Raw genomic sequence first — 25,038 nt, forward strand, 5'->3', positions numbered from 1 at the left:
TAAGACATTAATAGAATAAGTGGGGATCCCTGACAATATGGAAATGTAACATGGAAACATAGTAGCTTTAATTGGATTTCTTTTGTTACTAGTTATGTTGTAATTTGTTATGGGATTTTTATAAATAAAAAAAATTCTTCTCAATAGCATTTTTTAAGGGTTTTCAAGCTCAAAGGAGAAAATTTTAGCCATCTCTATTTTATATCTTCAGTTGCATTGCAATGTAATGCTACATAAAAAAAAAAAAATAAACAATATAACTAATACTTTGAGTCTATCACATTGAGAAGAGGTATGCGTCGGACCTTATCCCAATCATCACCGTCATTGACTCTCAATCTCTGGGTAAAGGCAGAAGGCATGCCTCTCACATTCAACTCTTGTAGACTAGTAATCCCTCGAAGGCCATAAGGGAGCATCACCAACTTCGAGCAATTATCAATTACTAATTTTCTAAGCTTGGGCATGGCTTCATCCTCTATTTTCCACTCCTCTAATGAATACAAATGATTAAATACTAACTCTTTCAACTGAGGGAACCCTTTCTCCAAACAAACCATCTCCTTCCCAACAAAAGCATTATACCGTAACTCAAGAACTTGAAGGTTATCAAGTTCCCCCAATGTCACAAGTGGGTCCTCCTTAAGACTAGAACTTTCCAAGGTCAACTTGATGAGGTTTGTTAGGAGACATTCAATACTAACCTCAGGGAATCTTTCTAATTTCGCATTCAAATGAAGAACTCGGAGATGTTTATGATGGGATGCTGTCAGTATTGAGGTTGGTATTTCATGGATAAGCCCTGCTATTAAGTCCAATTCAATGAGATTGTTTAGTTTACCAAGAGAGTCTGACAACGCCTTTCCATAAGAGCTATGAATACGACAAATGTTCAATTTCCTCAAATTGGTCATCTTCTCTAATCCTTTAAATAGCCATTTTCCTGCTTTAATACCTGAAAGTGTTTGGAGATTTGACAGGCTGTCAGCTGATGGTTGGCCCTTGATTGAAGAGGATCCACATTCCAAATGCCTCAGATTGCTTTGCAATTTCCATATTTCACTTGGTAGCCCAGTAGTAGAATAATAGCCCTCAATTTGAAGTGTTTGCAGATTGTTAAGTTCACCAATGGAAGATGGAACCGGCTTGGATCTTCCAACTCGTACATTCAAGTACCTTAAATGAATCAGCTCCCCTATAGCTTTAGGCAAAATTATTGCTTTGCCACGGAGATCTATGACTCTAAGTAGCTTCATGCTTATTAGAATTTGGGGTATTTTGGGATTCTTCAGTTCTGTACCAAAGAAAGTAACAGTCCGTAGGCTTCTAGTGGAATCAATTGGATATTGTCGAGCTACTTCCCAACTCTGATCACCATGAAGAACCAGTCGACGGGTATTTTTCAAAGTAATGCTCCCCTCACTATTATTGGTCTTAGTAACAAGGAGAAAGTTCGTACCTTTGGCTTCATTGATGGCCAAGTCAAGAAGAAGATCATGGATTCGGCATTCCATAATACCTCCCAATGCATTTCTCTTCGCCACTTGGATCAGACTCCTATGCACCAACTCCTCTAAGTATTCCTCTGCGACTTCCTCCATTGTTTCTTCATCTCTTGCTTCTATAAACCCCTCTGCTATCCACTTTAACATTAGATCTTCCGCATCAATGAGAGAATCCTCAGGGAACATTGCAAAGTAGAGAAAGCAGGGCTTCATGTAGTACGGAAGATGGTGGTAGCTAAGAGCCAATATTTTGGAAATCTGGTCTTCACCTTCTCTTAGTTGCCAACTCACACTCTTGAACAACTTTCTCCATTCCTTTTCAGACTGCTCTTTCCTCAATGCGAGACCTCCCAACACAACGATGGCAAGAGGCAAGCCACTGCATTTGGCCACCATCTCTCTTCCAATTGTCTCCAAGTTTGGAGGACAGTGCTCACTGTGCTTTGTTGGAATCGCCTTCTTGCAGAACAACTCCCAACTCTCTTCTTCTCCCAAGAGCTTGAGGTCAAAAGGAGGGATCCGTCTATCAGCATGCAATGCAACATCTCTATTACGAGTAGTTAGCAACACCTTACTTCCATTTATTGTCTCTGGCAGCACCTTTTTGATGTTATCCCAAGCTCCTCGGGTCCATATATCATCAATCACCACCAAGTATCTCCTTTCTTTCAAGTGCTCATGAACTATCTTTTTCATCTCCTCATCGGTGGACTCATTCATCCTCACCTTATCAACGACCATGAGTTGATTAGCTATGGCCTCCACAAGCTCTCGATCTCTGTAAGATTGAGAGATGTACACCCATGCATGACAAGCAAAGTGCTGTTTGATTCTTTGGTTAGAGAAAACCTTCTTTGCAAGAGTGGTCTTGCCTAAGCCTCCCATGCCTACAATTGATATGACAGCATACCGACCTTTATCCTCCGCCAGCAATAGTTGTACCAATGTCTTAACATGCTCATCATAGCCAATGACATCAACTTCCTCCACGACCGGAGTCTGCTTCCAGCTCAAAGGCAGTATTGCTTCATTGGACGTCAATGAGTCAGCAGAAGTAGCTCCAATGCTCTCAATGCCATACTTGGATCGGTTAGCAGAGATCTCCACAGCTCTCCTCTTGACCTTGTCAATCTCATTGCCAAGGTCATGGAGGATTGTTAGTCTGGATGGATGACAAGCACATGTTGTCATTAACGAAGAGAAGCATCCATGGGATACTCGGCGGTGTCGATGAATCTTGAAGATGTACATGTCGATTATGTCCTCGGCGTCATAAGCAACATCTCGCACCTGATTCACCCAAGTCTTAGCCCTCTCGTTGCCTCCTTGGATACTAGCATCGGCATCCTTGAGGAAGGCCTGAAACCATTGGAACTCATTATGGAGGGATCTCAACTCCTCATCTACTCCTTGGAGGAAGTTTACTTCTTGGATCAGAAGCTCTCCTAGTTTTCCAACAACAATTGAGACTACGCTTTGCGCCATCTCACAGTGAGGTCTGATGATATCTCTTCTCTCCGGTTGTATTTTTATGTCGTGATTACTGATTAGTTCCCAAACAGGCAGGGAAACATAGATCTCCTCTGCTCTCCGCTTGACTTTGTCATTGTTAATTTTATTTTATTTTTTGAACAAATTGTCATTGTTAATTTGGAAGGTTGAACAAATACATGTAGTCAACGGACTAGAGATGCGTACACGGTGCTGCTAGAGTTGTTCGATCCTCTGACGAAAGGGTTGCCGCCTTCAATGCTTTCCATTTATTGGTGGGACGGGGGACCTGGGTTACTTGCGTAGAAACCACACCACGGACAAAAGAGAGCGTTCATTCAATACTTCCGTGGTGGTTCTCTAATAATGCACAATAAAATATCAATGTTATTGTTAGTAGTTTGTTTTTAATGTGACAATTGCATTCAAGTTGTAATGCCTGTCATACTAAATAAATGAAAATGCAATCTTTTCTTTGTATACCTTAAGATGACATAATGTCTCGATATTTTGTGATGCCTTATTACAATTTTTTTTTTCTTTTTTTAGTGGAAACCAAGAGAAAATAAAAAAGCATACATTAAAAATAAAAATTATTGCAGATGTCCTCCGGCCAACGAGAACAGTCACGGCCTTGAGCAAAAAAGATATTCTTGATTGAATTCTTCGTTCTTCCAAAATTTGCTAACGCATCAGCTATGATGCCGTATTACAATTGATGGCGACACAATTGACGAAACACAAATTGGACATAAATTAATAATTTAATAAATGATAATTTTAAAATAATAATTTTTATATTTATATTTATTTATTTTATAAAATGTTTTTCTAATTATACGACAATGGTTTATCTACCAAAAAAATTATATTTTAATTGATCTTATTAATTTTATGTCCATCCATCAAAACTAACGTATGATGAATAAGTTAGAACACATTCTTTTGTGATGTAGAATTCATTGTTGTATAATTAGAGAAATTATTAATAAAATACATAAATATAAATATAAACATAAAAATTACTCTTTTTAATTTAACATTTATTAAATTGTTATTTTTTTTGTTAAATATTTCGAAAATTTTAATAATATTTAAATATTTTTTATTTTTTGAAATTTTAAAAAATATTTTAATATTTTTAAAAAAATTTATATTATTTAATGTCACATTAGCAACCCTAAGGGGAAACCTAATGGCTATTAGGGAAAGGGACTAACTTTTTTTGAAATGAATAATAACAGACTTACTACGAACAAAAAAAATAATAGAAGCACAAATAAGACATTTGACTATAATAAGGAGATCATCCTGTAGTTAGGCCATCTCCAACCCAAAATTCTATTTTTAGTGCTTCAGTACTTAAAAATATAGATTCTACAGTGAAAGTTTCTCCAACCACCATCTCTATTTTTAACTCTAAAATAGAATATTCTAATAATATTGTTCTTCTTTAATAATTTATATATTCATACTATCAACAAATTTAATCATCTTTAAATCTTTTTCACTCTTAATAATTGAATTTAAATATTATACTATTTAAAATATGATTTTTATTTTTATATTTTTTAAATATAAAATAAAATCTTATTGCTAAAAAAATACAAATACAAACATTACATTAATCACTTAAAAAAACAACACATACAAACAAACATATTTTTTTTTTCTTTTTGGTATCGATGATAATGTATGTTTTAGGATTTATTTTCAATGTTTTATTTTATCGTTGACGTAATTTTTCATTAATTTTAATGAATTTATATTTCATAAATTATTTTCTTTAATTATATATTTCTTATTAATTGAAAATATAAACTTAAATTATTAATTATTAATTTAATTAAAATATAAAATTATAAATATAAATTTTAAAAAAATAAAAAAAGAATTTAAACAAAAAATAAAAAACAGAAAATCAAATTAGAAAATCAAAACAGAAGTAAAAATATTTTTAAAAAAATAACATTGCTACAGTGTAGCAAAAATGAGATTTGGCACAGGGTATTGCTTCGGGTTGGCACACCCCTGCGCCAAATCTAAATATTTTCTTCAAAAAAGGCATAGGGTTATACCTATATAATTCAAAGTAGTTTATTTTCAGGTGACAAATATATTCAAATTGTAATTCATTTATATATTATTACATGCATTTACTTATTCTTACATTTATTTTTTTTCCTTTATTAAATAGCTACGAGTATCTCTTTTCCCCTAAAAAATGAATAAAAAAATAAATGAGAATTTTTGAATCTCTTAAGATACTACATACACTTCATTACTTATATATTTTGAGTGTGTCCATGGAGTAAAAATGATTGGTACATATATCTCGCTAAGTTAACAACAATAATTTATAATGCATGGATGCAAATATTAAAAAATAATGAAAACAAAAAAAATGAAACTGTTTTGTCTCCACATTAAGAACAAAAATTATCCTAAATTATTTTTTAAAACTAATTATTTTTTAACCAAATGTTGACAAACCATTTGTGTATATGTGTGGAGCTAATGCCCCAAACAAGCCTTTGTTCTCCACCCTATGTGAGAAGGGATTTGAACCCACATTTTCAGTAAAACACCAACACACCATCCAGGGTTATGGGTCTAATAGACCAAAAAATTATTAGCAAAATAATAATAATAATAATAATAATAATAATAATAATAAATAAATAAATCATTGAATTAATTTGTTTATAATTAATGTAGATAAACGATGAATTTATTAAAAGAAAAAAAAAAGTACATACACAAAAACAAATAAAGTATAAGATTTATTAGGTGTGGACACAAACAAATGAAACATATGATAAAATGGAAAATAACTAGGAGAATAACATGACAAAGATTGACAATAGATAGAAAAGCGCATCAAGACAGGGTTACCTACAGCCGAAAGCTCTCCTGCCAAGGTGGTCAGCATGGTCTAACGTATAGTTGGGTCTATCACCTGAGTGTCAGGGTTACGAGTCTTCTTGCGCATAGAAGTCCCTAATAACTGTATGCTTTTCCTCACTGCTTCTATGATTGCGCTGTGTGAGGTTGCCTGAAGATTTGGGCAAAATGACCCCTTATGATTTTTGCAAAAGGGCATTGAATGAGGAGATGATTTGTAGATTCTATTACTGCATGGTGAAAGACATGCAAGTTTTTATTGAACTTATCAATACATAATTATCAATTTTTAAAATATTAATGTAAAAAAACAATAATAATACATAGTAATAAAAAATTAAACTTTAACAAAATTACAATTGCTCTCTCAAAATTTCTTCAAAAAATCATTACAGGTTGCGTTGATTAGTGAGTTTTCTCTCTTTGCACAATCTTTTCCAAGTTTATATTTTATCTTGCATGAGGATTTATCTTTTTTTCTATTTGTTTTATATTTTATTCAATTTGTTTAATTTTTTGTATGATTATTTGTTGTGTAAAAATATTTGATATTTGTTGAATAATTGCTAGATATTTGTTAAATGCTCGTTTGATCATTTTGTTATGAAAATTGTTGCAAAAAGTGTTAGATATTTATTGTGATTAATTGTTCTGAAAATTTTGATTATTCATTTAATAATTTGTTGAAAAATTGTTGTATTTGTTGGAAACCAATAGGAAACCAATAAGAGACAACTATATGTCCTTATTTAGATTTTCCTCCTCTTTCTTTTTCTTTTCTTGTTTATTGCTATGTATGGTTGATTTGTTCGTAGGTTTGGCTTTGGTCTCTCCTTATATAAGGAGACCCTTGCTTCCATCCATCAGTAAGAAAATTGGTTTCTACTTTCTACATGGTATTGAAAAGACAATCCTAGACCGGGTCCATATACTTATATTCTCTAAATCCCTAGCCTCACTATCTCTTTCCCCAATGGGCCTAGTGCCAGGCCCTCTACCGGTAGCAGTTGTCCGTCATCTTTCTGAGGCCTCCAGTCACTTCTAATATTTAATTCAAGTTTCTACAGTATTTAATAATTGAATTAGATTGTGAATTTGTGTTAAATTATTTTTTAATTTAGTGCTTAATTGTTAGTTAGTTAATTGCTAATTATGTCGATATGATAGGTTTTTTAATATATAAATCAAAGTTTTTTGGATGGATGTATATTTTATATTGTTGTAATGTTGATTTTAGGTTTAAATTAATAGAATTATTTAATATTTATAACTTTTTAAAATTTGAATTCAGCACCCCTTTAATTTTAGTTCTAGTTTCGCCACTGAGTTATAGGGAGATTATTAAATTGTCTTTTAGAAAGAATCTCTAGAGTAAGTATTTTGTTGTCCAAGCCAATCAATTGAAAAGGTTGATCTTTATTGTGTAATCATCTTTTAATAGGATTGGCGTTATTGAACATCATTGTCCCCCATCAATTAGGAAACCATAAAAGGAATTCACAATAAATTTCCCAGTGGGTGTTAGGCTCCATGTGGACCTCACCATTTTATAATAATAATAATAATAATAGCACATTATTATTATAGTGTAAATAATATAGTGTAAATGATATAGAAAACATGGTCAGTTTAGCACTTATTTATTATGCATCTTCTTAAGTGATCTTGTGTGTTGTTGAATTCTCCCTTGTTGTTATAGTGATTATGCACAGGAGACAGGTTAAGCTTACGATGATCCAAGGTTGAGGCGGTGTTTGCCATCCCTTGGGTCATCATGATGTTACGCGCTCGGCCTGCGGGTCGGGGCATGATAGTTTTCTCATTCTTTCCAATGTTGTGTAAACTTATGAGGGGCTAACCGTTCTGCAGTGCCTTAGATTCATGAACTTAGATGTATATTTGTAGTTGATTACTCTTGTAATGGTTATAGAGTTCTATTGTTTTCTATGTTAAAATCTGTGTTACATAACTTGATGTGCTTGATTTTCATGATTTGCATAGTTGTAATTGTAAAACTTGATGTGTGTTGATTGCCATAGTTATGATTGCCGTAAAGTAGTTACAAAACTTGATGTGTATGATTCCCATAGTTAAAAGTCGAAAAACTCGATGTATTTGATTGTCATAGATGTGACAAGGCTTTAAGAGCACACCCAGAATTCATAGGATGTACCTGATAATCATTGTAGGACAATTACTGCATGTTGCTCTAAGGGATTGATCTGGGACGCTACTCCCCATCACTGCTACTTGCTAGATTTATCTCATCTCTTCCCATCTTCTCTTCTCTTCTATTATTCCTTCTTAGATTTCTAGATTAGAACTTTTCCCCAAATCTTGAGTAGATAACACACCCCTTGCGTGTGTCCACAAGTGTATGGGTCGCTCAAGTAATAATAGTGTACCCAATATGTCAGGTAGTCAAATCCACAAGGAACAAGATTACTAGTAATAACTACTTCTAAGTTATCTAGTCAGATGATCAAACATATGATGTGATGAACTAATGCATGAGTAAATGAATGTCATAGGCAAGTAATCAAAAGTAAAATGAAGGGAGGTCTTAATCAATGAAAGTGAGGTATTCGGGCAATTCTCCCGCTAGGATTCAAACATTAAGCACAAGATTCACAAAGTGTTCCTAAACTAAGTTAGTTATGTCATAGTAATCCAAAGGTAAATAAGTTCCTGCTTTCAAATCACTGATTCTAGTCCCCTGCGAGGTCTCAGTGAAAAAATCTCTCAACACCTCACACCACATATGACTGCATAGCGCTTTAGGGATTTCAATAGATATATATGATTCCTAAGAATAGACCTAACCCTACGTCTAGGTAAAGGGTCCCTAACCCCCTACAAAGTCCAAGTGGAGAACTCTCTCAACACCTTACAACACATATGGTTTCTTAGAGCTTAGGGAATACAGAGATAGAATGCATCAATCTGAAGGGAAAGAGGACACTCCACTATCTCATGACTCACCCTCTCTACCCTCTTCAACCTTGAGGTTCTAACCTTAATGGAGAACTCTCTCTCACCAAGGTGAATGAATCAAGCAAACCAATCAATCAATAGGTTAATAAAGCAAGTAAGCATTAAGAAAACAAGATTAAAACTCAACTAAACTCGGATAAAAAGGAAACACAATACAAATCAATACAAGATTAGAATCCTAGGGTTCACATGCCCAAATACCTTCTAGGGTTTAGCTCTTGATGGAGCAAGATACAAAACAAGATTTAAATGAATAAAAATTTGCATAAGACATGGAAATAAACCACCCCCTATATTCGTGATGATGGCCTTGATGGGTAGTCTCAACTTCTTAATGGATTCCTCTCCAAAGCTAGGGTTGTCAGTGGCTTCCTTGATGATATGATGGAGGAGATATCGATAAATGTTGGTGAAGAAAAGCCCCCAAAGTTACAAAGACCTCTCTTTTAAACCCCGCCAATAGCCTTACCTCTATAAAGTCGTGAAAAAGTTAACCTAAAATCGAGTAAAGTGGCCTTTTATAATCTCAAATTGGGGCTTCACATGGGCTCCCACATGACCGTGTGGGCTGGTACATCTCCCAGAAAATCCACACAGGCATGTGGAAATTCCACACGCATGTAAGTAACTGCTACAGTAAATTTTGTGGGCAACTACTACAGTACTCATAAATAGTGCTTGTTGACATCTTCTTCTTTTAAGGCCACATTGCTGGGCACACGACCATGTGGTAGGTCACTTGGCTTTTTATAGACTGAAAATGTTGGGGGACTCTTGAATTCTTTACACAAGTTGGGGCATGAAGGTGTGATTGTTTTTGTGCCCTTCCAACTCATGAATTAACTTGAAATCCCTCAAAAGTTAGCATACACTCCCATGCATATGAACATAGCTTGTGTCTTGATCCTTGTCTTGCCCAAAAGTCTCCCAAATGTTCCTCCATGACCTATCTTTGCTTACTTTTGTCTTTTCATGCCTTCAAAACCCTATTTGCACAAAAGAACACTTAATACACTTTATGAGCTATAAAACCTGATAAAAGTGATGCTCAATGCATGTAAAACATATAACAAAATATGTTCACTTAAGCACTTATCAAACTCTCCCACACTCAAGCATTTGTTGTCCTCAAGAAAAACTAATCTCTAAACCTAAGGAAAGAAATAAGAAGTGCTTGGCCTTAGGTACAACAAAAGAGTACAGGAATGAAATTCTAAAATCATGGAGAGACTCAAACACTAGATGAAACAATCAATACTCTAGCAAACAATCTAATAAAAAAGGAAAAGGTGAAATCTGGAAGTAGGTGTGTGTGAAGAACTCAACTAATGTCAACAAAGGGACTTATTTAAAAACAAAAAGAATAGGTAGCAACTTCACACATCCTCTAAGGTAGCCTTCTCCCATGTGGCCGTTTAAGTGGCTTTCACACTTTTGATGTGGTAACTTTCACTCATCCCATGAGATACATTTTTCTCTCATTAGGGCATAACTAATATTTGACTATGAGAGTAGATTCATACATCATAGGTGGTATCTTTTTCCACCTCCTATGTACAAACAAGAAACATGTTTTTTTTTTAGAAAACTAACACTACTAAGTCCCAAAAATACTAAACTAGAGTTTCCACAAGTTTAATGAATGAGAAAGGTGCACAAAATAGCAATTAGACAAAAATTTTAAAAAAATTGGATAACAACTAGAGAATGATAAAACCAAGTGTTCAAAAGCCTCCTATAATTAAGAATTAAACTCTTAACCCTAAGATGAACCATCATTAGCAACATGAGCATGTACATGAAAAGCACAAAAGCAAAAGACATGTATAAGGTGATCCCTTCCCCACACTTAAGATGTACATTGTCCCCAATGTACGCACGTAAGCATAATAAAGATGTCATCAATAAAAAGTAAAGTCTGTGTGAGAAAGCAATTGAAACAATACTCCCCTGAACTTCTCATAGATTATTTTGTGAAGTCTAACTCGTGAGAGTTTTGTGTTCAATATCCATGGAGGTCACACAGCCATGTACATGACTAAGCCATCTTCAACATCACTCTCAAGGCCATCTGCACAAATAATAAGGGTTCAGCGAAGCTCAAGAAAAATAGAAAAGATGCACGAGTTCATATAGATAAAGCAATTGAAGAACAAACTTGCAACAAATAAAAAAAAGGCATAAAGATAACTCTCAGAAGGTAAAACCTTTCTAAGTACAAAAATCCCAAATGATGAAATAATGAAAACAAAAATCTCATGACCGGGACGCCTCAAACATCGGTGTTATCTACTAGTGCTGGTACTGCTGGTGTTGCTGGTGTTGCTGGTGCTACTTGCTTGTCGGAAGCAATATCCTCATCGAAGGTCCATGTATACAATCAAGGTGTGCCATAATCACTGCTTGGTTGGCAAGAACAATGGCCACAACAACCTCAAACCTCACCAAACGGTCATGAACTCGAGTGAAAAGTGGATCAAGCTCTGATGGGGCCCCTCTGCTATTGCAGTGGCCTCTATATCCATCGACTCTCTCTTGGGTGGTGGTATTGTGGCCTGTACAATAGAGATATCGTCGGGCTTATCACCCTCCTCCTTGGATTCATCTGATAAATCAGTCACAAGTTTGTGGCCACTAATGCCAGTCTTCCTCACTATACCCATCGATGGAAGAGTAGCTAATCCCAATGCTGCTGAAACGATGACCTTCAACTTCCCGCGAATAGCCTCAAGAAGACCCATCCCACAGATGAGCCACGTGATGTATGGTCTAGCGAAGAGTACCCCCACACATTAATATTGGCTCTGGTGGTAAAGATAGTCTGCCACAGCGTGCCCAAGATGAATGGGCTCGCTCTAAATCATAGAGTAGAGGTGGAGAAAATCCAATCAACTAAGCACACCAGTACTATCATCATGTCCTGTCACTGACCTACTGAGAATAACATGGATATACCTGTAGGACGGATGAGTGAGTGAGGTAGCCTTGGAATGTCTTGGGTCATACTGGCGGTCACCACACATGACTCGAAATGCATGACCCTGGGTAAGACTAGGAGGATAGTCAACAGGTAGCTGTGCATACTCCTCCGTGTGTATATAGTCTTTATCATATAAGCCCAGCAGAATAGAAAACTGAGTCATAGTCATACCATGGTAATGACTAAAACCTCAGAATCAGATGGTGCCTTCTTTGTTGAACTTAGAATGAGAACGGTGAAAGTCGAATGAAGCAAGTAATTCTATGGTGAGATCACATCAAATTGGTTCACGAATGGACAAAAGTGGATTCTATCCCCCCACAGCAACAAGCTTTCGAACCTTGTCAGCCAGGTCAATCTCCTCAAGTGTCTCCAATCAATTATTCGAGTCTATCCAAATTTTAGCCTTTGAAGATGCTTAAGCCTCTGCTAATGTTCGGGTACAACAAACTCTAATTTTGGTAGTGGGGATGGCTCCCGAGCCTGGCGAGAACATATTTGAGCCAACTTCTTGGTCCTTGGTGTCATTCCTGCAAGAAGAGAACAAAGAAAAAGCAATTTAGCATTAATAGGTGAAGTTTATAAATCCACATAGCCATGTGGGTTAGCCACACTACCGTGCGGGTATATTAGATAAGATTTCCACCCTATACAGGCATGTGGGCTAGCCACGCGGTTGTGTGGAGCGCGGACCATGGCAAAATTGCCATGGTTAGGCCACATCGGCACACCAAATCACATTAAAGACCCTACTTCAACATAAGATGATGATTTCCATGAAGAAAGCATGATAAAAACCATGAAATACCAATGGATCTAGAAATAGGAAGCATGGTGAAGGCAAGAAATATGAGAGCTTGCCGGAGAGAATTGGAGAAGAAAACTTGATGCAATGGCCGAAAAAACACTTCCAACCCTTTAAATCATTGAGAAAAATGGTTTGGAAGCACTAGGGATGTGTCTCTTAGTCTAGAGGTGTGGGAAGATGAACGGGTGTGAGAATGAAGAAAGTGAATAGTTACCCCTTTCATCAATAAAAGCCACATGGGCATGTGAAAATTCCACATGCCCTTGTGGGTATTGTACACGGGTGTGTGGCAATTCCACACACCCATGTGCCGCATTTCAGCTGAAATTTGGAGCCCACACGGGCGCTCACACCCCTATGTGGCTGCTTGTATGGATGTGCAGAAAATGTGCAAACCCCACAAACCAAGTCTGAATTCTAGACTAAAAACATGAATAACATCCTAGGCCATGTCACACACATGTATACTCACTAAAACACCAAAAATCATCATGTAAAACTCAACACCAACAATATTGAAAAATGACAACCACTCATGAAAATTTATTTCTTCAGAATTGATAAACTAGACTAGAAAACAAGAAAAACTTGTGTTGTCTCCGAAGAAGCACTTGTTTTACGTCACTAAGCTTGATGTACATGTTCTTACCTCACAGTGGCTTATGAAGGTAGAGAATCTCCTTACTTGTAGCTTGCAAACATGAAGGACAGAATTTCTATAGGTTTAAAATAAGATGATAAAGCATGTTACCAAATGAGGGAGTATCACTCTCTACTTGTGCGTGCTTATCCCCAAGAGTGTTGGGATGCTTTTTGTGATGACGTCTTGACATCTTCAAGTTATGGAACATTCTTTTCAGAATTATCGGGTTTTGTTTGCTCTTCGGGAACTTGCATCACTTGTGAATTCGTCTCCACTTCTTCAATATCAAGCCACCCTTCACATGGATGCGGATGGTGAAATTCCTACATATACTAATTAGTAATCTCATTAGTAACATATAAAAAATAACATATATCATCAAAGTTAAGAGAATGCTTCATGGCTTCGGTGAGGCGGCATGTGATCTTTCCTTCTCTAATGTTGCGTCATCTCGCTCCCATCCATATCAATGAGTGCCTTGGAAGTGCGCAGGAAAAACCCCCTAAAATAAATGGGACATCCACATCCTCATCGACATCAAGAACCATGAAATATATAGGAAAAATATACTTGTCAACCTTTACTAAAACATCTTCCATTATACCTCTTGGATGACGGAATGAATAGTCAACTAGCTACAATGTAATTCGGGTTGGCTTTGGTTCTCCTAGCCCAAGTTTCTGAAATAGTGTATATGACATTACACTAATGTTGGCCCCCGAATCAGCTAGTGTCTTTTCTTCTCCCAAACCTCTGATTACACATGGAATGATGAAGCTTCCAGGATCTTTCCTCTTACTGGGCAGATTTTTTTGAAGCATGGCCGAGCAACTTCCTTTATATACTATAGTTACGCTCTGATCTATTGTCCTCTTATTGGTTAAGAGGTCCTTTAAGAACTTTGCATACCGGGGCATTTGTAACAATGCCTCCATGAATGGGATGTTAATGTACAGCTATTTGAAAAGATCTAAGATTTTTCTATTTTGTTCATCGGTGTGGTCCTATTTCAAACATCCCGGATGAGGGATTCTTGGTGTAAATGGAGGGGGTGTTGCAGCTATCTCCTTCTCCTTGTCTTTCATCTTTTCTTAAGGAATTTTAGTAGTTTTTTTAGTGGGGGGTCTTTCTTCAAGCTCTCAACCACTTCTCAAAGTGATACCCTTTACATGCACCTGTGGGTTGGTTTGGGTGTTACTTGGCAAGTTTCCTTGAAGTCTCTCGCTAATGACTTTGCTATTTGACCTACTTGATTCTCTAAATTATGCAGTGAAGCAATATGATTACAAAAGTGCCGCCTCTACATTTTGAAATCTAGTATCATTCGACTGAATAAACTTTGCCAAAACATTCTCTAACTCTGAAACTCTCTCAAAATCGAAGATGTTTGTTGAAATCCTAGTAGGGCAGTAGGCTTTTGCTGTCCTTATTTACTGATGGACACTTATGGGGTGTGTAAATTATGCAAATATATATGAATGCAAGTAGGCAATTAATACTACAATTGGTCCGTAATACTGCAAGTGTACGGGTCATCCAGTAATACCTCGTAGGTGAGCATGAGGGTCGTATTTCCCCAAGAATGGCGAGAGGCTCCTATTACTTCCATTTCACTTCATCAATAGCCTAATTATTTACGCTCTTTCTTTAGTTTACTTATACAACACTATTAACAATACAATTGGAGATGTCATTAAGCACACTTGGAAAGAGTTGGGAGTATGTACTACAGTTATCTTGATTATTAGTTATGATAGGCGTTAAGTGACATTCGTGTTCTAGGATCAAACCCAGGGAATTCAAAGGCCTACTAGTCCCAAAAATCCATTGCGACTAGATTTAAATCACGTGGAACTTAAGATGGAACCTCTTCCACCCCAGCCTCCTATGTTTGCTGATAAGTTCTTGAGTAAACATATTTCTTTATATATTTTACATGCATTGAGCATCATTTTTATCATGTTTTATGTCTAACAAATTTATTTTTGGTGTTCCTTTTGTGCAAATAAGTTGTGAAGACCTTGAAAGAAGAAAAAAAGAAGCAAAGATAGGTTATGAAGGCACCTTTTGGGGGTTTTTGTGCAACATAAGGATTAAGACACAAGAGGAGCTCATGCACATAAGGGCGTGTGCCAACTTCTAAGAGAATTCAAGCTAGATTGTAAGTTGGAAGAGCACAAAGATAGTCGCACCCCCATGTCCCAACTTGTGCGAAGAATCCAAGAACCTTCTCAATGATGATTAGACGATGAGAAGCCTCATAACCTACCATGCGGATGTGTGCCTATCCATGTAGCCTCAAGAGAAAAGTGTTGGTGTCTTGTTTATGAAGAGCACTATAGGAAACACTGTTCATATGACTGGGTAAAATTTTTACCCTGTCGTGTCGGCAATTTTGTAGCCTACACGGGCGTGTGAAGGCATACACGATCGTGTAGAGGCACGTGACAAGCATGGGTTTTGAGTTTAAATATCCCTTTTGCCCTATTATTTAGGAGACTTTTGGATAGCGTTTGAGAGGCAAAGCGGCTAGGGTATGGAGAGGAGGTCTTTGGCTAATTTGGAGGGCATTCTTCACCAACTTTGATAGATTCCTTCTTCATCATAGCATTAAAGAAGCAATCGGCGAGCTAGCTTCGGAGAGGAATCCATCAAAACATTGAGCCACCCATCAAGGCCATCATCACAAATTCAAGGGGGTTTTATTCCATAGTTTTTATTGATTTATATTACATTAATTATTTTGTAATTTTCCCAATAAAGGGCTAAAACCTAGTAGGTATTTGGGCATGCGAACCCTAGGATCTTATTCTTGTATTGATTTACTTTGTGCTTTCTTTTAAATTTGAGTTTAATTTAAGTTTTAATCTTGATTTCTCATTGCTTGCTTGCCGTATTGATCTTTGTGGTTGATTGGTTTGCATGATTTGTTTGCTTTGGTGAGAGAGATGTCTCCATTAGGGCTAGAACCTCAAGATTGAAGAGGGTTGAGAGGGTAAATCATGAGATAGTGGAGTGTTCCCTTTCCCCTTGGACAAGTACATTCTATCTCTGTATTCCCTAGGCTTTATGCAACCATATTTGGTTAGGGATCTTTCACCTAGAGGTAGGGTTAGGTCTATCCTTAGGAATCAGATGTACTCTTAGGAATCCCTAGAGCCTATTGCAGTCATATGTGGTGTGAGGTGTTGAGATTGTGCAATTTCTCCACCGGGACCTCGTAGGGGACTAGTTTCTATGATCTAGAGACTGGGACCGATTATTCTTGGATTGCCTCAACTTGATTAACTCGGTTTAGAAGAACTTGTAAGTCTTGCGCTTCATGTTAGATCCTAGGGGAGCATTGCCCGGGTACCTCATCTTCATTGATTGATAGTTCCCTCATTTCTACTCTTTTGTGTTTGCTTGCGATATTCATATTTCTCTTGATTGAGTACATTTCATCATATTCTTGATTCCAACTAGATAACTTAAAAGTACTTATTGCTAATACTTCTATTCTCTATGGATTCGATTACCTGACTCATTGGGTACTTTATTACTTCGACACCCATGCACTTGCGATACACACACGCAGGAGGTGTGTCATTTAACTTAAGTGCGGGAATCCCATAAGAGAGACTAATCAAACCCTAAACCTAAGGGGCAATCAATCCATAATCCGAAAACCTAGCTATGCCTAACCTCTTAGAACATGCATAGATCTATCATGGTATGGGTATCATCAACATGGGGGCATAACCTCCTCATCCATATTAATAATAATAATCAATTAGGAGCATACAATGATAATGAAATCTAGAATAATATATCTTAATCAATCAATATTCATAAATAATAACCGAGGGAGCTAGACATACAATTCCCCTAGAATTAGGTTCTTATGGATCATAAAAAGCAAAGCATCAAAGCTCAAGAGAGACACAAGACCAAATAAAGAATAAATAAGTGTTCAATGTATTCCTAGACTAACTTCCTCCAATAGTTCTCCAAAGGTTAGGTATTATAGGATCCCAAAATTGTCCGGATGACAAGTGTCACTTGCACTCCTCTGATGATGATCCTTAAAGATGTCTATCACACACGATCTTCTCCGATGATACTCATTGACGTACTCTTGACAAATCTGTTGGAATCTACTGTAATATGGAAGAAAAACTATCTCCCACTGCTCAGATCTTCAGAAATTTGGCCACCCTAACTTATTCAACAAAAGAGTCTCCCAAATTTCAGAGGAAACTATGCTTTTTATAGAGTCGGGTTCAGCCACGGCCTCACCACGGGCGTTGTGATTCTCGTGGTGACTAAGTTGTGGCTTGGACTCCAAGTCTCACCTTGGCATGGTCTTTGGGTATTATGTGTCATGATAACAGTCGTGATGGTATTCACAACGGTCTCTATGTGGTTGTTGTAGCTTTTGTGTTGCTTCTGGTGGTTCCATGCTGCCACGGCTTGATCATGATAGTGGTAAGTATAGACAATGGGTGTGGTAAGTTCCTATAACAGAAATAAGGGATTTAGCAACTTGATTTATTTTGCTTCAAAACACCCTTGGATTTGCTTTTATTTCCTAAAACAGAAATAAGGGTCCTTGTGAACAAAAGAATGAAATTTTCTACCAAAGAGGTACTAAACAATTAAAACTTCATACTAGATGCAGTGTAAATGATATATTAAATATAGTCAATTTAGTACTTATCAGTTACTCCATGAAAGATTTGGGTGGTTCCACCGCTCTTGGTTGTAAGTATTGCTATAAGGATTTCCTTGTCTTCTCCCCTCATTACCCACAAAATTGACTTGCTCAACGAGTGCTGACGTACCAACTGAAATTAGACAATCTACTAAAATATATGCACCTCCACCACCATCACAACTTATAATCACCGCCATTCTTGGTGAAGTTAAATGTCTAATTTCTTAGTAAATGCCTCTGCTTGGGCTGCCAAGGCTGTGATTGTGTCAACCTCATGAATATCAACAACTTTCTTCTTTTGCCAGCATTTCATTGATAGTTATTCGAGCCATTTCTTCAATTAGCTTTCGGGCAACTTCTGGGGTCATGTTTCCTAATATTCCTCCTGCGATGGCATCTACAAGCTGTCTAGTACTTGGATTCATATAATTGTAAAATGTGTAAAATAACATCCAATCAGGGAATCCATGATGAGGACATTTCTGCAAAAGGACCTTGAACTGTTCCCATGTCTCGAACAAGGATTCTAGCTCCATCTGAACATATTAAGATATTTCATTGTGGAGCTTTGTTGATTTTATCAGAGGGAAGTATCTTGCAAGGAAAGCTTCCACCATTTCATCCCATGTTGTGATGGAGGCTCTTGGAAATAATTGGAGCCACTGTTTGCTCTTCCTTTCATTGAGAATGGGAAAGGTCTCAAGTGAATCGTATCATCTGACACCCTATTAAGTTTTAGGAGGTCACACACTTCAAGAAAATTCTCAATATGGTTGTTTGGATCTTCATCGGCTAATCCATTAAACTATGTGGACTGCTGAACCATTTATATAAAACCCGGCTTTAGCTCAAAATTCTGGGCTACAACAAGTGGTCAAACAATGATTGACTGTGTCCCATGAGTTATAGGTCGGGCAAAATCTAAAGTGTTCTTTGTTGCTCATTCTATTTTGCCAAGTTTACAAATTCTTCAACCTCTATTTCAGTTGAAAAATTCTGTTCTTATGCAAGTTCCTTTCCTTTTTAACAAACACCCTTTTGCGTGTGTACCGCAAGTGCACGGGTTTGTCAAAATAATAAAACCCCGGTGAGTGGGTAGTCGAATCCATAGGGAATAGTGATTAGAAACACAAAGATTGCTATTTAACTAGAATGAAGATGAATCGATAATGATGTGAATAAGAATCAATGCAAATAGAAATAAGAAAAGAAGAAGGAGGCGCAAATAAAAGATAGGAGAGGCAATCGATGATAAATGGGGCACCCAGACATTGCTCACCTTAGGACTATTGTTTTAAGTGCAAGACCAATCATTATGTTCCCTAACTAATGCTTAATGAGTCGTGGAGATCCTTAAACACACGGTCCCAAAACTTAAGGTCAACTGTGACTAACCCTATACTATGCCCCGATGGAGAAATCTTTCAGTCTCGACACCTCATACTGTGCTAGGTTGCTTTAGGCTCTAGGGATTCTAAGTGATAATCCCTATTCCCTAAAATAGATCTAACCCTTTGGTCCAGGCGAAAGACACCTAGTCATAATTAAGCCCCAGATACTAAGGATTACTTCAACGCTTCACTCTGTTACTTGCGCAACTAAGCCCCAGCGGAGTTCATCTTTTAGCACTTCACTCTATTGTGACCGCAAAGAACTCTTGGAACGTGGAGGTAGAATAAATCACACTAAAGGAAAAAGGAGACGCTTCGCTACCTCTCGACTCACTCTCTCGACCCTCTTCAATCTAGCATTGTCTAACCCTCATGGTGTGTCACTCATCCACAAGGATTACCAATATGGATTCTCAACCCTAGTGTCACTCTAAGGGAAAATCAACTCAACAAGCATTCAAGGTTGGAACTCAATTAAAACATCAATTAAAGAAAGCATAATAAAAGGTCAAAGAGAAAATATCATCCTAGGGTTTACAAGTCCAAGTACCCACTAGAGGTTTAGCTCTCGATGGAGCAAAATACAATCAATAATGAAATCAAAAGTAAAAATATGCAATCCATGAATAAAACCCCCTTAGTGTTCGTGTCGATGGTCTTGTGGACTGGCCGCATTTTCTCCAAAGTTCCCCTCGTCAAGCCTAGGGCACACCTCGCTGGATCGGTGCCGACGAAAGCTCCCCCAATAACTCTCATCTGAAGGAAATGCAATGTCAAAGGCTGTAAACCCCTCCAAAACCTAGCCAAAGCCTCTCCAAACCCTAGCCGTGGGCGCCTCCAAAGGTGAAGAAAAGATAGCCAAAAGATGGAATAGAGGATTCTGAAATTGGGCTGAAATCATGACTTAAATAGGGCTGGAATGGGGCATCCACACGGGCGTGTGGAATTTCCACATGCCCGTGTGAATCTCAAGGAAATTGATTTTCTGCGGCCTGTAAATAGTAACTGCTACAGTGAATTGCTGCAGTGGTATGCTACAGTACCTGCTGCATTACTCCGCAAAAATATGCCCGAGTCCACACTTTTCATCAAGGCAACATAAACGGGCACACGTCTACGCTGTAGATTGCGTTGCATCTTCAAATAAAAGTACATTTGACGACAATCTTGCTAGCTTTGCACAAGTCAGAACACATGAGTGTGACTGCCTTTGTGCTCCTCCAATTTGCATATTTCCTTGAACACCACGGAGGTTGGCACACACTCACATGTCTTTGAGCACAACTTGTGTCTTCACGCTTGTTCACTCCAAGATTTCATCAACTAAGTGCACTCGCAATCTACTTTGGCTTCTTTCTTCTATATTTATCTCCACAACCCTACATGCACAAAAGAACACAAATACACATGTATTAGCGATAAAATCTGAGAAAAGTAATATTCATCATAAGAAAAGAATACTTCGTATTACTAATACACAAGCACTTATCAAACTCCCCCACACTTAAGCTTTTGCTTGTCCTCAAGAAAAAAATAAAACATTGAAGTATAGAAGAAGGAAATATTGAAAGTGCTTGGCCTTATATTCACCAAAGCATGCAAGGGAAGCATTCTACAAGTAAGGGGAATTTCAACACTAAATACGAAAAGTCAATGCTCTAGCTAAAAACTCGAATAAAAAAGGACAACAAACCCGAAATCGTGTGAGTGTGTGTAGACTCACTCAAGTCGACCAAACGTATACTCCTCAAAGTTCTAAGCATAGAGTACTTATTTATGTACAAGAAAAAGCAAAGAGACGGTAGTAGCTTCACACATCCTCTAAGGTAGCCCTTTCCGAAGCAGCCGCTAAGGTGGCTTTCACACTTTCGAGGTGGTAGCTCTTTCTACAGGGGTAGTAGCTTTCACTCATCTAATGAGATAGCTCTTTCTCTCATTAGCGCATAACTAGTATCTGACTTATGAGAGTAGCTTCATACTTCATAAGTGGTAGCTCTTTCCACCCCAAATGCACAACCAAAACAACCATTTTTTTTTCAAAAATTAACACAATAAACAAAACTAATTAGTCCCTTAAACATCAAACTTGTGTTTCCATAAGGTTTCAAGAGCGAGTAGTACAACAAGTGTGATTCGAGCAAAAATTCCTAGAAATTCAAGTAAAAACTAGAGCATGTAGACATTTAATGTTAAAAATTCAAAGGTAAATCAGTCCCTACCTCTAGATCACTGATCCTAGTCCCCTTCAAGGTTCTGATAAAGAAATCTTTCAACACCTCACACCACATATGACTTCATAGTACTCTAAGAATTCCAAGGGATGTATCTGATTCCTAAGAATAGACTTAACCCTACTTCTAGGTGAAAGGTCCCTAACCCCTTACAAGGTCCTGGCAGAGAACTCTCTCAATACCTCACACCACATATGATTGCTTAGAGCATACAGAATACAGAGATAGGATACATCAATAGGAAGGAAAATGGGACAATCCACTATCTCATGACTCACCCTTTCAAACCTTTTCAATCTTGAGGTTCTAACCCTAATAAAGACCTCTCTCTCACCAAGGTGAATGAATCAAGCAAACCAATCAATCAATAGATCAACAAAGCAAGCAAGCACTTAGAAAACAAGATTAAAACTCAATTAAACTTAGATTAAAAGGAAACACAATGCAAATCGATACAAGATTAGAATCCCAAGGTTCACATGCCCAAATACCCTCAAGGGTTTAGCTCTTGATGGAGCAAGATACAAAACAAGATTTAAAAGAATAAAAATCTACAAAAGACATGGAAATAAATTCCCCTTATATTCGTGATAACGGCCTTAATCAGTAGTCTCAGAGTCTTGATGAATTCCTCTCCGAAGCTGTGGTCGTCGGTGGCTTCTTTGATGCTATAACAGAGGAGAAATTGATCAATATTGGTGAAGAAATGCCCCCAAAGTCGCAAAGACCTCCCCTTCAAACCCAAGTCACCTTGTCTCTCTAAAGCCATGAAAACGTTAACCTAAAATTGGTCAAAGCGACCATTTATAATCACAAATCAGGGCTTCACACGGGCTCCCACATACCCATGTGGGCTGGAAAATCTCCTAGAAAATCCACTTGGGCGTGTGAAAATTCCACACGCCATGTACAGTAACTGCTATAATACTTATGAATAGTGTTTTGCAGACATCTTCTTCTGAGACCATACGGCCGGGCACACGCTCATGTGGTGGGTCAATTGGCTTCCTGTTGACTGAATGTTAGGAGACTCTTAAATTCTTCACACAAGGTGGGACATGAAGGTGTGAGTGCTTTTGTGCCCTTCTAACTCATGAATGAACTTGAAATCCCTCATAAGTAGGCACACACTCCCATGCATATGAGTACATCTTGTGTCTTGATCCTTGTCTTGCGCTATAGACTCCCAAAATGTGCCTCCATGACCTACCTTTGCTTCCATTTCTCACAATCATATTTTTATAAAAGAACACCAAATGCACTTTATGAGCTATAAAACCTGATAAAAGTGATGCTCAATGCATGTAAAACATATAATGAAATATGTTCATGACTCAAGTACTTATCTGTAGACTAGATATTGGAAGATTAATCAATACTGGAAGCTTGCTAGTCCCTATGGAATCGACTACCCGATCCCTTATTTGGTATATTATACTACTTTTTACACACTCGCTGATACACAAGGGCATATCACAAGGCCCAAGCACCGGTGTGCTTCTATCCATGGAGAATTTCAAAGCTGATACCAAACCTTATACCAACCTGTAAAGGCACTAGCGCTAAGCACGGCCTAAGTATAATTTTGCTTGTGTGAGGAATTAGTTTTTAAGCCCCAAAGTTAAGATTTCAAGGCGACTTTGATTGGGATTTTCTGTGATGGCTACATGACAATCTTCACCACAATCCAAATAAGGAATAGAGCTGAGATCTTAGAGCACCAATTAGTACTGAACTAAGTCGGCGGGAAGGTCCTCAGAGCATGATTGGGAGGATTAGAGAAACAAAAGGGAGTTTTATAAATTCTTACTTATTTGTTTTCTCTATCTTTTCATCATCGTGTGAACCCATTAGGGGCTAAACCGTTCTCTAGTACCCCCTAGCTATTGAACCTTAATATTATGTGTATTTAACTTAATCTTTTATAATGGCTATGGAGTTTTCTTGGATTCTTCTATGTTAAACTTGATGTGCATGATTACTATAGTTATGCTTGCAAAACTTGATGTGCATGTATGCCATAGTTGTGATTGTAAAACTTGATGTGTATGATTGTCATAGTTATAACATTGCTTTTTAGAGCACACATAGAGTTTAGGATCGAGTACATACCTAGAGATAGGGCATATGGTTTTTAGCCTTCTGATCTAAGGTTTACCCTTTAGTCCAAGAAGATGAACTTGATAGTATTGTAGGAGAGTCAATACATGTTCCTTAAGGGGATTAGTCCTGAGCGCTACTTCATATCAGTATTTCTAACTCAGTTTAAATCCCTGTTTCTGTCCATCCTCTATCCATCCTTCTTATCCTTCTTAGATTCATAGATTAGAATCTTTCCCAATCTTTGATCCTGTTAGATATTAGAAGAGCAATTAGTAATAAGAGATTCCCAGTCCTTGTAGATTCGAATACATGTCCTATTAGATACACTTTACTACTTGTACAATTTGTGCACTTGTGGTATAGTTAGGGATTGCATATCATAGTGGACGTGCAGGTACATGTGGAAGACCTTCTTAAAGGCCTGTGTTTCGTCATATTTTTGTCAATGTTTTTGAATGTTGCAAGACACTAGTAGGGACCTTGTGCACTTAAATATTGAAGCACATTAAATGGTCCTTGCAAAAATTTTTTTTTTTAATTTTCGCTGTATGTGTATTAAGTTCCCCTATCAAAAAGTGGCCCTTACCAAAAAAATTATAAATGTGATACAAAGATTCTATGTACTTAGACACTCTAATGTGGTAATAAATTGTACTCATTTTAATTTAATGAGAATGTGATATAAAAGTTTCTTGATTCTCTTTCTTCCACCCTAATGTGCAATTCTTGTAAGAATCAGTATTGTTTGTTTAAGATCATGAAAACTCAATTTCAAATCTATTGGCATATTCAAGTAGCACTAACAAGTTTGGTATCCTCATATGCTGCGGAAATACTTATAGGTTGATATGTTTATATAGCTTCATCATATATATAAATTAAAAAGAAAATAGGTAAGATTCAATTCATAAATTTTGTGCAATGATAGGTGCTATATTATATACATCTTAATGTTATATGTTGCACTTACATTGTTCTCAAGAGTGTTTTTATCAATGATTTAGTACTCAGTTTGTTCCATTTACACCTTCAAGCTAATATAATCTCAACTTGAGCCAAATCATGATATCAAGAGCAAAAAAGAAGGAAAAATAACATTCAGAAAAATACACGGCCATAGTGCATGGTGGTGTACTTGGCCATCTATCCATCAAGCATTGGCAAGAAGAGTTCCAGAGAAATACACGAGCAAAACTACATGCGTACATGACCATGTACTCTCCAGCCCCGAGTTCAACAAGAATTTAGATAAGCACATGGGAAAAACTACATGCCCATGTGTATGCCAGTGC

The 25,038-nt window shown here is 37.2% G+C and overlaps 1 protein-coding gene and 1 non-coding gene across 2 annotated transcripts; one reads left to right on the forward strand and one right to left on the reverse strand.

The window, feature by feature from the left end:
- Positions 1-260: 260 nt before the first annotated feature.
- Positions 261-3,204, reverse strand: LOC120267243 (probable disease resistance protein RF45). Its single transcript, XM_039274928.1, has one exon. It carries the CDS (start codon positions 2,988-2,990, stop codon positions 261-263), a length of 2,730 nt encoding a protein of 909 aa, XP_039130862.1. The 5' UTR covers positions 2,991-3,204.
- A 15,279-nt stretch (positions 3,205-18,483) lies between these two features.
- Positions 18,484-18,590, forward strand: LOC120267987. Its single transcript, XR_005538657.1, has one exon. It is a non-coding gene; the product is annotated as a small nucleolar RNA R71 (small nucleolar RNA).
- Positions 18,591-25,038: the final 6,448 nt, after the last annotated feature.

This window comes from Dioscorea cayenensis, chromosome 8 (assembly GCF_009730915.1).
Source record: "Dioscorea cayenensis subsp. rotundata cultivar TDr96_F1 chromosome 8, TDr96_F1_v2_PseudoChromosome.rev07_lg8_w22 25.fasta, whole genome shotgun sequence".
NCBI lineage: Eukaryota > Viridiplantae > Streptophyta > Magnoliopsida > Dioscoreales > Dioscoreaceae > Dioscorea > Dioscorea cayenensis.